Genomic DNA, 14,869 nt, shown 5'->3' on the forward strand with positions numbered 1-14,869 from the left:
CGCACCGTTTCCGCGGGCCGTTGGAGTTAACGTTGTATGGAAGTTGGAAACGGGGGCCCGGAGCAACTCGAACGGGGCACCGATCGATTCGCCGGCTCGCACAGAGCACGTGTGCCAAATTTGAGATGTAAGGATTCATAAACGGCGATTTTGGCAAAGTACGGCGGCCATCTTGTTTTCGCGAAAATCCCCATTTTTCCACCTCCCCTGGTAATCGCCACCAGTTCCGAGCATTTTTTGTTCAGACACCCCCCCTCCAGGTATCACCGTTTTTGCGCACCTCCAGGGGTCCACTTGGTTTTCGAAGATGATCGAGATCGCTATATTTTTCCTCTGGTCACTCGGCGCACCTCTACACAATCACGTCCTTATCCCCCCCACTTTCCGCGTAGTTTCCGAGAAAAGCGATGTCAGTCAGTGAGTGGTAGTGTAGCTTTATATATTATAATATAATGATACATTGATGATACCTATTGATAAACCAGATTATCGTATAAATTTACACAAACAATACATAAACACAATACCAATACGTCAAAAACACAGTCCCCTGTTATACAAAACAGTCCCCTGCCACATTTTCTGACAGAGGACTGTTGCCAGGGGACTGTGTATTTCGAATAAATATCACAATATCTTAAAAACTGATGCAGATTAGTTTGTTTAAGAACCTACCGATCAATTTAGACATAAATATAAAAAAATAAACTATATGATTTAAATAATTAAAGTAATTAACATGATATTATCACTTACCGGAGGACTGTGCGGGGTACCGGAACAAACACGTGTTCACCACACAAATGTCACTCTGAAACTAAACAAGATGGCGTCTCGTCACCGCTTTCGGCATCGTAGCTAACTTCACATCAATTGCGTTTCGTTTCACTTAGAACAATGTTTTTTAATCTTACAGTTTTTTTTTCTATGGATTTAAATCTTTGGCAGGGGACTGTATAAAAATTTTGGGGACAAAGTTTGCAGGTGTTTACTAAATAATAAAATGCGTAATGAGATCTAGTTTTATGAAAATAATATATTTTAATATGTTTGCTTTATGATAATTACTGACAAATGTATGTAGCTATAATACCTTTCTCGTAAATCCCATATCTAGTCAACAAATCAATGGTGGGGACAGCCAGGGGACTGTGTTTTTAGAGCTTCTAACATGTGTAGAAAAAAAATTAAAATAGTTATGGTGCTTAAAACAATCAGCCCTTAAAGTTTCGGGATTAGAGTTTCTTTAGGAATGATTTATTAGTAAATAATTAAAGTACTTATTGAAAGAGTCGGTCGGGACAGCCAAATACGAGTTTACAGAGAAATGCCCATACATATTTATAATGCGTATGCCGTGACTTTTATGTACCGTATAAATCATATTATGTGATTTTTACAATGCATAATATTTGTTATTTATACGAAATATTTTTTTTTCGTTATCCGCGGCGCATGATTTCAGCTATACAAGAAATATCCGGCCAGCTCGATCCGTCACTAAAACTTTATAAATTCACACACCGTCCACTTAACTCTCCCAAGTCTGAGAAGGCCAGTGGTGATGGTATTCCAAATTTGACTGACCTCCTTGAAGCTACTCCACCAGCCCCATGGACCAAGGCTGACGGATATGGTTTCCAGGGAAAGATACTTTACATATACACATCGGGAACTACCGGGTTGCCAAAAGCAGCAGTTATTTCTAACTCTCGGTAAGTTTACATTGATTAACACTCCTTGCATTATTATTAGATTTGCGTTACCAACTCGTTAAACGTTGTCGAGGTGTGAAACACGTATTTTTAACGTATTTGGTATATTTAAGTAGGTACTAGAAGTCTACAACACTTCATATTTAAGATGATTTATGCGTAAAACATAATTTTCAATGTCGGTTTTAAATTTTTTTTTACATGGTAGTAGGCATCCAGATTTTAATTGTTTCCATCCTATTAAATTTGATATGTTCATTATACACTACGAAAAAAAATAAAACGTTTTTCCTCAATATTTGTATGTTACTATTTAGGTACCAGTTAGGTACATTAGGAAAAAACAAAAATGTAAGTAACGTTATTTGTAAATTACGTTATCCTTGTTATGCATCTTGATAATGATCTAACTAGGCGCTATATACCTAGCATTGTACGCAGTTTTTCCAACATAGCTCCATTCCAATTGGAATTAGCGTCATGATATACCTACCTATAGTCTAGTCAGTCATAGAAACACTGAAAGCTTTTTTTCAATTCGGACCCATTCCTTAGATAATCCTTCAACCAACCAAATAAACAAATTCTTTAGCTTTATAATGTTACAAGAGTACTGAATAGTTTCCGAATAAAGAAAGTTTATTATCTACTATCAAAAATTAATACGCATTGACAGAAGAAATGACAAACACAATATTTATGAGTAAGCCCAGTATGTATGTTCATTTCAAATATGATAAACTTTGTTCTATGTCGATGTTTCGATGTTATGTGTTTATTTTTTACCTACGCTTCTTATAAACTAAAAAAAAAACATAATAATAAAAAAATCTATGAGGCGCCTAGAAGGTACAAAATTGTGGCAACCACTGAACTATCCAAGTAGGTATCCTGTTATAAGTATAATTAATTATAAACCGGTAAGTACGTAAATAGCTAAATTTTCCAAAAAATAAAAAGGGTGTCCGGTGGAAATTTTTATGTTTTTGAGCTGATACCTATATGTAAATATTTCAAAGTTTTTGAATAAATAAATAAATAAACATTTTTAACAGAAGATGTGATATGGGTGTCATTCGTCTCTGAAAGTGCGGAATTTGTTAAACACAATGCCGCAGTAGTTAGGGTATTTAATTGTGTGTCGCAGTAGTTAGGGTATTTAATTTTTAAATAATTAAATTCGCGTCACTCCTGATTTGATTAAAAAAACAAATAACATCATACGCACAAAAGTTTTTGATTTAGGTATTTGCTTTAAAAAAACATATCTGCCACCAGACTCCCTATACCTGTATAACTGTGTCCCATTTTAGTAAGTAACCTCTTGCCCTAATTAAGTAAATTTAAAGGTTAGAAGTTATTTCAAAAAACTCATTATAGTCACCAAATAAGGCCCTCTATGCAAATGCGATAGCGACCAAGATTGACGCACTTGTAACTGTGTAATTTGTATATTTATCCACTTAAAGCTTTATCTACTTTCATTCCTTGTCATGCTATTTTCACGACCATAAATTATTATTAGATACGTAAGACTCAATATTGTTAGGTAGTACCTAGGTACTTTCTCGATTTGACTTTCTCTTTCGACCCTGGTCATTGCCTTCGAGACGTAACTGCAGGCTTAATCTTATTGTAGCATTGTATGTGACATACCTGATGCCTGTAAGAGGAAAACTAAAATGATGATACATATTAAGATTTGTTATCATTCGAGTTAATTTAATACCTATAATGCTAAGTTAAAATGTTAAAGTTATTGGAAAGCTTCCGATTTGTGTGTAATTATATATGTAGTTTACACGCTTAAGAAATATTCACACTGATGAGTAATAAATGCGAAATACGCAAATACCTACCTATGTTGCTTACAATAATTACTTCGAATAACATTGTGTACTCACAATAACGTTACTAGCTATTCATTATTATGAAACGTACTAACTTATTCGAGGATAATCTGTAAAAGTAAGAATTTATAATTTTATTTGTCGTATAATGTTTTGTAATATAGAAAATTGGTTATCGCATCACGTTCAAACAACACGGTCGAAAGTGACCTTGACCCAGTGATGCTATGCTAATTAACGATTCAACGCCTCGCGGCTCTAAAACGGGTTTACTAGATCTAGATAATTGTTAAATTGAATTGAAATGAATTCCATTTATTATATAATATTATACATAATAGTATTGTATTTGTTCGTTACAATAATTATAATAATTTCTCTGATTGAATAATCGCAGCATATTTCAATTGAGATTATTCTAGGTAGGAATATAATATTTTGTACAAGTATGCGTAAATATACTTACTACTCTTTTGCTTGCATTTTCTAAAATCGTTTATAGCAAGTACATTGCTTATTTTCCTAATAACCTACAATGACATAGGTAGTAGCTGGATAGAAAAGGTCTAATTTACGAGGGGTGCTATGAGCTATCTAATACCTAAGCATAATTTCTGTTTTATATCATAGGTAATTATTATTTTTAATATTAATTACTTTAACTAGTCTACCTACATAGCATAATCACTACATAGTATAAAACAAAGTCACTTTCTCTGTCCCTATGTCCCTTTGTCCCTTTGTATGCTTAAATCTTTAAAACAACGCAACGGATTTTGATGCGATTTTATTTAATAGATAGAGTGATTCAAGAGGAAGGTTTTAGTATAAAATTTATTAGGTTTTAAACAAAGCGGGCGAAGCCGCGGGCGGTAAGCTAGTATATTATATAATATTATTATGTTTTACTATGTAAATTGCTTCATACTTTTTTGTTCTTATTCTTTGAGATTTCTTTAAAACGTACGTCATAAGTTTTTTGTATTACCACCATAAACATTTGAAATAACAAATTGTATCTATATTGCTGCTACATGCTAATAAAGCGTATTAATTTTTTAATATTTGTTGTTCAAAAAACTTACAGAAATACATGTTCGTTTCAATTAATAAAAGATAATAATCTTAGTTAGTTGTAAAAAATGATTTAGTAGTTTTAACTATGCTCTTATGATTTTTGTATAACGGTATTAAACTTTTTTTTAGTTTAATTTTCATGGTATCCGGCGTGCACTATTTACGGCTTAACTCGTCGGACATTGTGTACTGCCCCTTACCTCTATATCACACTGCTGGAGGGGTCGTGAGTGTGGGCCAGGCCTTATTATTTGGTTGCACCGTGGTGTTGAAGCCTAAGTTCTCAGCATCACAGTTCTTCCCAGATTGCGCCAAGTATAAAGCGACGGTAAGTTTTCTTTTAATGCAGTTTTATTTTAAACCTTTCAAAGTAACCTTCGTCTTTGGTTGATAATCGAGTATTTTTCAATTCTATATACAACTTGATTTATCACGTAAATTGTTATATGTATATATTTTAAGGGTCCGTCACAGTTCACAGCCGATTTTTGTTGCTATTCATGACTTAAGTTTGCCTAAGTTTAAAGAATAACATGCATTTAATGACTTGCTAATTTAATTCACAAATGCTTATAGGATATTTTATACAAATGTATTTAAATGCATATTTTAACATTATCTTCAACACATAAGAGCCAGCGCGCACGAGCAACTTTGTCTCCGCAACTATTTTGTCTCTCCCATCAATTGTATGGGGAGTTGCGTCGCTACGTGCGCGCACTTTCATACTAGCCCATAGGTGGGAGAGACAAAATAGTTGCGGAGACAAAGTTGCTCGTGCGCGCTGGCTCTAAATCATTTAAAAATATGACAATTGCGTCATTCTTATACAAATTATTATCGAAAAATAATTTTATAAATATAGATATTTATTAGTTAATATGTATGCAACAAGTGATAACTGCGTTAAAAACAACCGACTTCAAACTTGCATTTGCAAAAATGCCCATAAAATAAAAACTACTGGGCCTATCCGAATAAAATTTTTATGGGACCAATTCGAATCACGTAAATCGGTTCAGAAACCTCGGAGTAATCGGTGTACATACATATTAAAAAAAAAACATACCGGCCGAATTGATAACCTCCTCCTTTTTTTGAAGTCGGTTAAAAAACCTAGTCGCACATTTAGTTTTTAAAACGATATATTTTATTTTTATTATTTCAAGGCATACAAAATGAAACTTTGTTCCAAAAAGAAATTATAATTAACCTGAAAATGTAAAATTCTACTTTACATTAAACTAACTGAATGGAATTAAATTAGCCCCTTTTTCTTGAGTGACTAAGCACTTCATTGGATTTGGAAAACGAGGTCAATTCACAAATTAAATTTATTGAATGAAACGAAAAAAAAATCAAAGTAATGTACTGTGGTTTCTAGAAAATTCCGCGTAAACATTTTTTGTTAAATTTGTAAGATTTCATGCAATTCGACTTGTCTTACCAGCTACCTTGTAAGGTTCGCCTGTTGGCATTGAAGTCTTCAATCAATATAATATCTTAATATATATTATAAAGGCGAAACTTTGTAAGTATGGATGTATGGATGTATGGATGTTTGTTACTCTTTCACGTAAAAACTACTGAACCGATTACAATGAAATTTAGCACACATATAGAGGGTTACTTGGATTAACACATAGGATAGTTTTTATCCCGGAAATCTCACGGGAACGGGAACTATGCGGGTTTTCCTTGGCAAACGCGGGCGAAGCCGCGGGCGGAAATCTAGTAATTAATAAATTAAGAATTGATCTTTCTCCAATCTTTTTACCGTCCTCTGAATTTATAAGATCCGAAAATAAGATGTTTTCTTGTTGGAGTATGGAAATTGGAAACTTTTAATAATCAAGTAATACACTACCTACACATTCGGTGCGAATACGAACGCATGTTCTAAATGTGTGTGTAAATGTTATTAACGCATGAGCGTTAGCTGATCTATTTAAAATTAATAGTTTTGTAGTAGTGTTGTTGTACAATAATATCTCTTATATAGTAAAACATACTATTTCTAGATGTAGGCTGGTCAGTGGTCTGGTACTCAAACTTGACCAGTGTGTCTTCAAAACCTGAATACGGCGAAATTTAATTTTGATCTTGACCTGTATTTTGTATAATGTTATATTTCAACTGACCTTTCCTATAACGGTGGTTGTTTTCAATTTGACCGGTAAACAAAGTGTTACATAGATTTGAACAAATAAACGTTATTTATGTCGAAAAAAATATTTACTGGTATAATTTTGTTGATATACAAAGGCAGGTGAAATAATAACGTTTAAAAAAATCATTCTACGCAAACAAGGTATACACTGTACAGTGTACACACTGATCGATACCTATAGCATCATAGCGATTCCATGTAACATATAGCTTATATTTTCTAGGTAGCCCACTACATAGGCGAGATGTGTCGTTACGTGCTCGCGACCCCGCCGTCGCCCGCCGACAGGCAGCACAACGTGCGCGTCATCTTCGGCAACGGGCTGAGGCCGCAGGTACGTCACTATCTGTCACTTTGTGTAATTGGCGGGAAACGCGCACACGTGACGCGCGAACGTTCTAGAATACGGTGCGACTTTTTTTTTTCTTTTTTTCTATGAAAAATACATAATATTTGACATTTTATCGACCTAAACATATTGGTTATCGATACTATGGTAGATTCTGACAGTGATTTAATGTAGGTTAAAATAATATGTACATATATTTTTTGGTAATTTAATATACTTCGTAGTGTTGACTCGATTATGTTGACTTGTCGAAATATTTAATCTTTTTATGGTTTTATTAATTATTTTAAAAGGGCACACATTTTAGGATATTCATTGGAAAGGCTTTTTTTGCAATGTAATGCTTATTACTAATTGAATTTAAATCAGTAAATCGTGTAAGTTCATTGGCATTGATACATAAAATTATATTTAAAAGGTCATGTCCGGGTAACCCTACATTTGCGTTACGGACAAGACTGTAAAGTGACTAAAGATATAAATTTACATTACTTAAAACAAGGAGACGATCAAAAATAATATTAATTTAGTCAATTCAACCTAAGACTATGAAATTATCATCATATTCATTTATAAAGCGGAAGCGCATATTATTTTGACATGCATTTATTGGCATAATATTTAAATATTCTATTAAGTCACTCAAATAAAAATAAATTTATCAATATATTTATTTTGTCATAAAAAATGCAAGGCAAAAATGACAATGCTATTTAGAATGCATAATAAATACATACTTAACATATTAAATAAGGATTGAATATTCTGTGTTGTAAAAAAAGTATTGAACATTATTCAATTTATGCTCTTTCTTATAATATACCGTGCATAAAAAGTAAAAACGTCTAGAGGACAAACTATGACGAACAATTAAATAACTACGGTACACTGTGTCAATGAAATGATATGAAAATCGTAATCCCTTTATCAGCATTCTGTTTCCATTTGTAATTTATATGTTGTGAATATCATTGTCTTCCAGATTTGGACCGAGTTTGTTAATCGTTTTAACATCAAGTACGTGACCGAATTCTATGGAGCGACCGAGGGAAATGCTAATATTGGTGAGATATAGATACTTAAGTAATTTGACTCATAGTGCACTATAAATAGAGTTCAAAGTTGCATTTCATGTAGGTGAATTAAAAAAAATGATTAAACCTAATAATTGTCGAGTAATTGTTTTTTAATGTATAAATTGTAGGTAATTGTTACATAAATATTATATAGTTTAATATTATAGCATATTACGGCGCTTGAGTAATTTGTCTGGAATTTAGCACGTTAACGCGTCTTATATTTTTATCTATAATCTCTTGAGGTATAATAAGATAACAAGACTTCAATAATTAAGAATAATAAACAATACAAATTAGTCTCCACGCATTTTCAAATTGAATTTCAATTACTGTTTTATTAAGAAAATTCAATATGTAATACAAATGTTTTTTTTTTATCTCCAGCAAACACGGACGGAACGCCAGGCGCCATCGGTTTTGTTTCTCGAATCTTCCCTAGTGTATATCCGATCGCCATCATAAAAGTAGACCAGGAGACTGGGGAACCGATACGAGATTCTTCAGGATTATGTCAGGTATACAATTTCTTATTGCCTCTCTAATCTAAACTTCAACTTTTTTAACGTATTTCCACAAATTTTTATACTTTTAAGGTCCAATATAGATATGATACTATTGTTTCTCGTAATAAAATCATTTCTTCCCTATCATTATATGATAATATACATTGTTTATTGTTTTCCAGATCGCAGGCCCCAACGAGCCAGGTGTGTTCATCGGAAAGATATCTCCCAATAACCCATCCCGGGAATATCACGGGTATGTGGACAAAGCGGCGTCGGATAAGAAAGTCGTACATGATGTGTTCTCACATGGAGATTCCGCGTTTATATCAGGTGTGATATTTTGGATTTTTAGGGTCCAATTTTACCAATTTGTTAGGATCTATCTAACACGATACTTAGCTTAGCTTAGCTTAGATATGTAGCAGCGATTTTAAAGACTTTACGTTAAAGAGTAATCCTACTAATAATATTATAAATGCGGAAGTTTGTGAGGATGGATGTGTATAAAATAATAAAATAAAATAAATCTTTATTTCACCTTTAAAATATACAATATTGATTATGAGGCTCTGGCTCTCTTGCTAGGCATAGCCTGTGTTAAGAAAGCCAGTCCCTTCCCTTAATACATTGTGGTCTAGATAAAGGTTAAAACAAAAAGAAAATTTATACAAAGGCAAAAATTAAAAATAAAAGGGGGATAGCCAACCCAATGAATGTGTGGTGTGAGTGTTTGTGTGTGTGTGTGTGTGTGTGTGTGTGTGTGTGTGTGTGTGTGTGTGTGTGTGTGTGTGTTTGTGTGTGTGTGCATGTATGTGAGTGAGTGTGGGTGGATGTGTGTTTGAGTTTTTGTGGGAGTGTGTGTTTAACTTATTTGGGTAACGAGTGAACATGTTGTGTAATCCGTATTATTACGGTGAGTTGAGTTACATTAATAATGATTTATTTAACTTGTGAGATAAGGAGATTTTCTATGCCATCGTAATCATAGTCGTCTAGCCATGATAAAACCGTTTTCTTGAAGGCGTTCCTATTTAGCTTTTTAACATTAATATTGTTCAACTTGTTGTATATGCGAGGAGCTAGTACTCTGTATGATTTGTTAGCAAATTTACTTTTAATAGCAGGTACAGGGCATCGATCTATCCGTTTATTCGTTACTTGAAGCGTGGGTACAGTATTGATATGGTATCTCTGTAGAATATTTAAGAAAAATAATTTGCGGACACTAAGCACCTGTGCTTCTTTGAGAACTGCAGTGGTAGGACATCTAAATGGAAGTTTCAAGGCAACTTTAATGAGACAGCGTTGCGCTCGTTCAACTTGAATTAAATGCGTTTTTGCCATACCACCCCAAGTGCATATGCAGTAGCGAAGCAGACTTTCGCACAACGCTTTGTATGCCAGAATCAAGATGTTCTTGTTGGCCAAAGCATTAAGTGACTTAAAAATATACACCAGGCGCCGCATTTTTGTTGCTAAATAATTCGCTTGCGGTATCCATCTTAGGTTATGGTCTATTTGAATGCCTAAATATTTACAGTGCTCTACACGCGTTAAATTTATACAAGCACAACTACTGATATAGTGATGATGTCTGTTACACGGATAGGTATGCAATTTAATATTAAAATCACTGGTAGGCAATCCAGTTTTTGTTTTTGCGAAACAGATAAGATTTGATTTTCTTATGTTGAGTGATAGAAGGTTGTCCTCAAGCCATCTAGATGTCGCCGCCAATCCTGCCTCTGCAACTATTTTGACGTCACGCCAGTCTCTGTGGTGGAATAGGATGACAGTGTCATCGGCGAACATAGTAATGTCCGCGTTGGGTATCTGCATCATGCACAGTGGGTTAATGTAGATCAAAAATAAGATTGGCGCGATCGTACTTCCTTGAGGGATACCGTACCGAGAGCTAGATGCCTCATTGCTTACCTGGCCATCTACTTTCACACGCTGTGATCTGTCCGTAAGATAGTCCTGGAACCAGTTCAAGGCCACTCCTCTGATTCCAATATTTTGCAATTTAGCAATGAGGATTCCAGAGGACACGGTATCAAACGCCTTTTGGAGATCTAAAAAAATTCCAAGGCACTTCTCACCACGATCCAGATATGTAGTTATAAGTTCGGTAAGTCTTAGCGTCGCATCCTCAGTTGAGACTCCAGAACGGAACCCAAACTGGTGTTGTGAAATTATATTATTTACATTTAGGAAGTCAATCAGTCTTTTGGTAACAACTTTTTCTAAGATTTTAGAGATACTGGGTAGTAAGGAGATCGGTCGGTAATTGGAAGGTTCTGTAGCATCACCTGACTTGAAAATTGGTACTATTACAGATTTTTTTAAAGACGAAGGAAAGATACCAGAGCCAATACTAAGGTTACATAAAAAGGTTATTGGGTCTACTAAAATTTGAGAGAACTTTTGTAGTATATGCGAAGTCAAACCGTCCCACCCCGGCGAGCTGCTCTTTTTCATTGAGTGAATGATCTTATTAACTTCATAGGAGTCTGTTGGTATTAAAGCCATGGAGTGGAGCGGCCCGTCCTTACTTGTCGCGTTTCTGGTAAGTTCGTCCTCAGTTTTATTAATAGAGTTTAAAATTTTGTTTGCTAAATCCTGCCCTACCCCAGTGAAGAACTTGTTAACAATATCAAGAGATTCAACCGCATTTGTATTGTTAGATAATAAATTATTAGAAGTTGGCGTTTTTTTGTTCATATTGCAAATTTCCTTTATCGTATTCCAGGTGTTTTTAATATTCCGATTATTACAAAGTAACTGATTTCTGTAATATTGATTTTTTTGTGTCGTAATGATTCTGTTGCACGTATTCCTATAGCGTAAGTAATTCAAATGCATAATTTCATTCTTCGGTTGTTTTTTAAGTTTTTTGTGCATTGCATCTCTTTTTCTTATAGATCTCAATATTGCAGGTGTAATCCAGGGTTTCAAAATTTGTTTATTTTTAGGTATTGTTTTATTTATAGAGCTCGCCACTATAGAATCTTTAATACAATTTAAAAGTGTATCTGTTGCTATGTTTACGTCCGTCATATCATAAAAGTTAAATTTCAACCAAGGCTTTTCATTTAGTTTGTCACCGAGTAATTTCATGTCAATGTTGCACTTTTTGTTAGGCTGGATTTGGTTGGATATTTTTGTTTCTTCAATAAAGAGAACTATGGGCTTGTGATCAGTCAATTCAGGCAATACAACAGTTTGAAAAGGTTTTGAGGTTTTTATCATAAAGTGGTCTAGACAGGCATTTTTACGAGTTGGTATGTTGATTCCTTCAATTAAACCGTGCATTGCAATAATATTCAGATATTCGCTTGTGTGGTTACTTTTTAGTTCGTTAATTGTGTCAAGGTTCATATCCCCGGTGAGTATGATTTCTTTAGATTTAATATTTTGTAGTATTGTGTCTAATGAATGAAGATAAGGTGAGGCGTTGGAGAAGCTGGGCGGTCTATAGGAACAAACGATGCTGCAGGTACCATTAATGGTGAATACGAGGCAGTTGCCTTCTACCATGTCCGGTTCATGGCACAAAGTATTTAAACCTCTCTTAACATAGGCCACAATGCCGTCGTTTTGGTTTAAGCTGTGTTGAGAGTAGAACATATCGTATTGGTCCATTGTCGGTGGCGTACTGTCAGCATTCGTCCAGCACTCGGTGAGCACGATGACGTCTAGTTGCATATCCATAGCACTGATGTGAGCTATTAATTGGTCGAAGTTACAGTTTATACTTCGTATATTAGCTGTTAGTATAGTGAAGCCTCGCTTTGTATGCCATTTGAGCACATAACGGCATTCTGAATATGTATCGACATTTACACATGTTGGTTTTATGTAATTATCCAGATCCGAATTAATATTGTTAACTAAAACATTGAATGTTAAAAGTAATATATGATAAATGTCACTAAGGTAAATGAAAACACGTACGTTTTAATAAGATTATGTGTTTGATATAATTCGTGGAAGAATGATAATATTACAATTTTAAACGCCTGGCACGTTCTTGAAGAAATATATGTGTTTGTGCGTATTTGATAAGTGAGAATTTGTAGGCGCAAGAAATTTAAATTGTAGCCTCTAGTAAACACTATAAATTGAAATTGTGTATAATTTATAAAGTTGTGGTGTGTAGTAATGGTTTTGTATAAATTCTGGTTGTGTTTAATTTGTGTTGTGTGTGAGTTAGGGTGATAGGAGTTGGCTTTTATTAAATTAATAACTATTTTATTGACATGATGTAACTTATACAATGAAAATATGAAAGAAACGTTAGCAACAATGAGAACAACGAGAACAAACACTAGTCATATATCTCTTTTGATTTGTCTGAGTTGGTCTTCATTTCTTATTAGTATATGCGGTGCTCCTTCCTTTTGACGTAGATAGATTCTTCCATTTGACATCCAACAAAAAGCGTATGATTCAGATTTTGCGAATTCCCTTGCACAGTAGAACAAGCGTCTGTCTACTGGGGTCAGATAGTCCGATACAAAGGCTGGAGAAGGCTGCCCCTCGAAGCCGAAATGATTGGTATTAATTTTTGGACTTCCCGTTTTCTTATTGAATTTCTTGATAGCATCCAATATTTTGTCCTTCGATTGGGTATCAGTAAACTCCATAATTACAGGTGAGTCATGGGCTTCTCTTCGGCTTGGAAGGCGAAATACATCGCGTACGTTTGAATACAGCGATTGTAATGAAAGGCTGTTGAGAAAGTTTTCTGCGTTTACAAATAAGTCGTTCTTTTTTTCATTTACCTTTTTAGGCAACTTCCTTATTTCTATGCTAGTTTTTCGGTTACCTCTTTCCAAATTGTTCATCCTATCTTCTATGGTATTTAGTCTAATATCTATATTCTTCGATTCATTTTTTATCACCTTTATTTGATCATGTAAGTCTTCTATTTTATCAGATAGAAAGTTTATGGACACCTCGATGTCTTTATTAGTGTTTTTAACCGATATTATATTTTTATCTAATTCGGCAATAGTTTTTTCCAGCTTATCCAGACGACAATTTTGATTATTTGACAATTTGTTGAACATTTCAAGGAGCATATCATGCATTTCTGTCTTGAATATCACAAACTCGTTCTTTTCATCGCCTGATAATCGTCTCCTTTTTTCGCACCTTAGCGTAATATTCGAGTCGAAGGCGCTTTCCTCAGGATTCAAATTTAATTGTGGCGCCGAAAGCGTTTTATTTGCATGCGGAGGTGAATGATACATGTTAAGATAAAATTGTTTTATCGTTATAGCTGATTCAATGTAGAACGTGAGAGAAAAAAAAAAAAAAAAAACAAATAAATCAGAAGGTAGGAAAGAAATTCTTCGATCAGTGCTTCTCTTTCGCTCTCGTTGCGTACGGGCAGTTGTCAAAGCTTCAGTGTCACACCGCACACGTGTTGTTTGCAATTTGAGTGATGAGTAATTAATGCTTCGAGTGTAATTAGCGGGATGTAATGATGATAGTACTCACTGGATAACTGCAGTACCATGAGAACACGTAGCGAGGAGATTGTATTGTTAGTTGATCGAACTTATATTTACTATGCAATTGTTTTAAATAAATTCAGGATTGAAAAGTAGTACACACGTCCGTACGTCTTTACGATCGACGAGGGAAGGGGAATGTTTGTTACTCTTTCACGCAAGTACTACTGAACCGATTACAATGAAATTTAGCATACATATAGTAGTAACTTGGATTAACACATAGGTTTTATCCCGGAAATCCCACGGGAATGGGAACTATGCGGGTTTTTTTTTGAGAACGCGGGCGAAGCCGCGGGCGGAAAGCTAGTGAAGTATAATAGGCGGCACGTAACTGTAGCGCTGAGTGAAATGTGGAACTTTGCATGCATAATGTCGCGCCCGTAAGACAGTTTTGACTTCTGCGCAGGTTCGGGCAATAAATTCGCGTTTAATAAATTTCCCATATTATATTATGTTAACAAGGCTCATGAAACGTAAGTGTAGTCCTCTTGTAAACGTATCGTAAGAAAGCTGCTGCCACTACGCTTCGTGTGCGGACTTGTTTGACAATGTACATGCTCGTTTGTCGTCTTCTGTGCGTCGCCTAATACGCAAGCTG

General features: G+C 34.6%; 1 protein-coding gene across 1 annotated transcript in view; it reads left to right on the forward strand.

Moving 5' to 3' along the window:
* LOC123690732 (long-chain fatty acid transport protein 4-like) overlaps positions 1 to 14,869 on the forward strand; it is a 51,582-nt gene that overhangs the window by 33,967 nt on the left and 2,746 nt on the right. The window contains exons 4-9 of the mRNA XM_045634828.1: positions 1,466 to 1,715; positions 4,772 to 4,970; positions 7,036 to 7,146; positions 8,144 to 8,225; positions 8,625 to 8,755; positions 8,926 to 9,076. Coding sequence (XP_045490784.1) covers positions 1,466 to 1,715; positions 4,772 to 4,970; positions 7,036 to 7,146; positions 8,144 to 8,225; positions 8,625 to 8,755; positions 8,926 to 9,076 — 924 coding nt within the window. The remainder of the gene's footprint in view (positions 1 to 1,465; positions 1,716 to 4,771; positions 4,971 to 7,035; positions 7,147 to 8,143; positions 8,226 to 8,624; positions 8,756 to 8,925; positions 9,077 to 14,869) is intronic.

The sequence above is a fragment of the Colias croceus genome, chromosome 3 (assembly GCF_905220415.1).
Source record: "Colias croceus chromosome 3, ilColCroc2.1".
Lineage (NCBI taxonomy): Eukaryota > Metazoa > Arthropoda > Insecta > Lepidoptera > Pieridae > Colias > Colias croceus.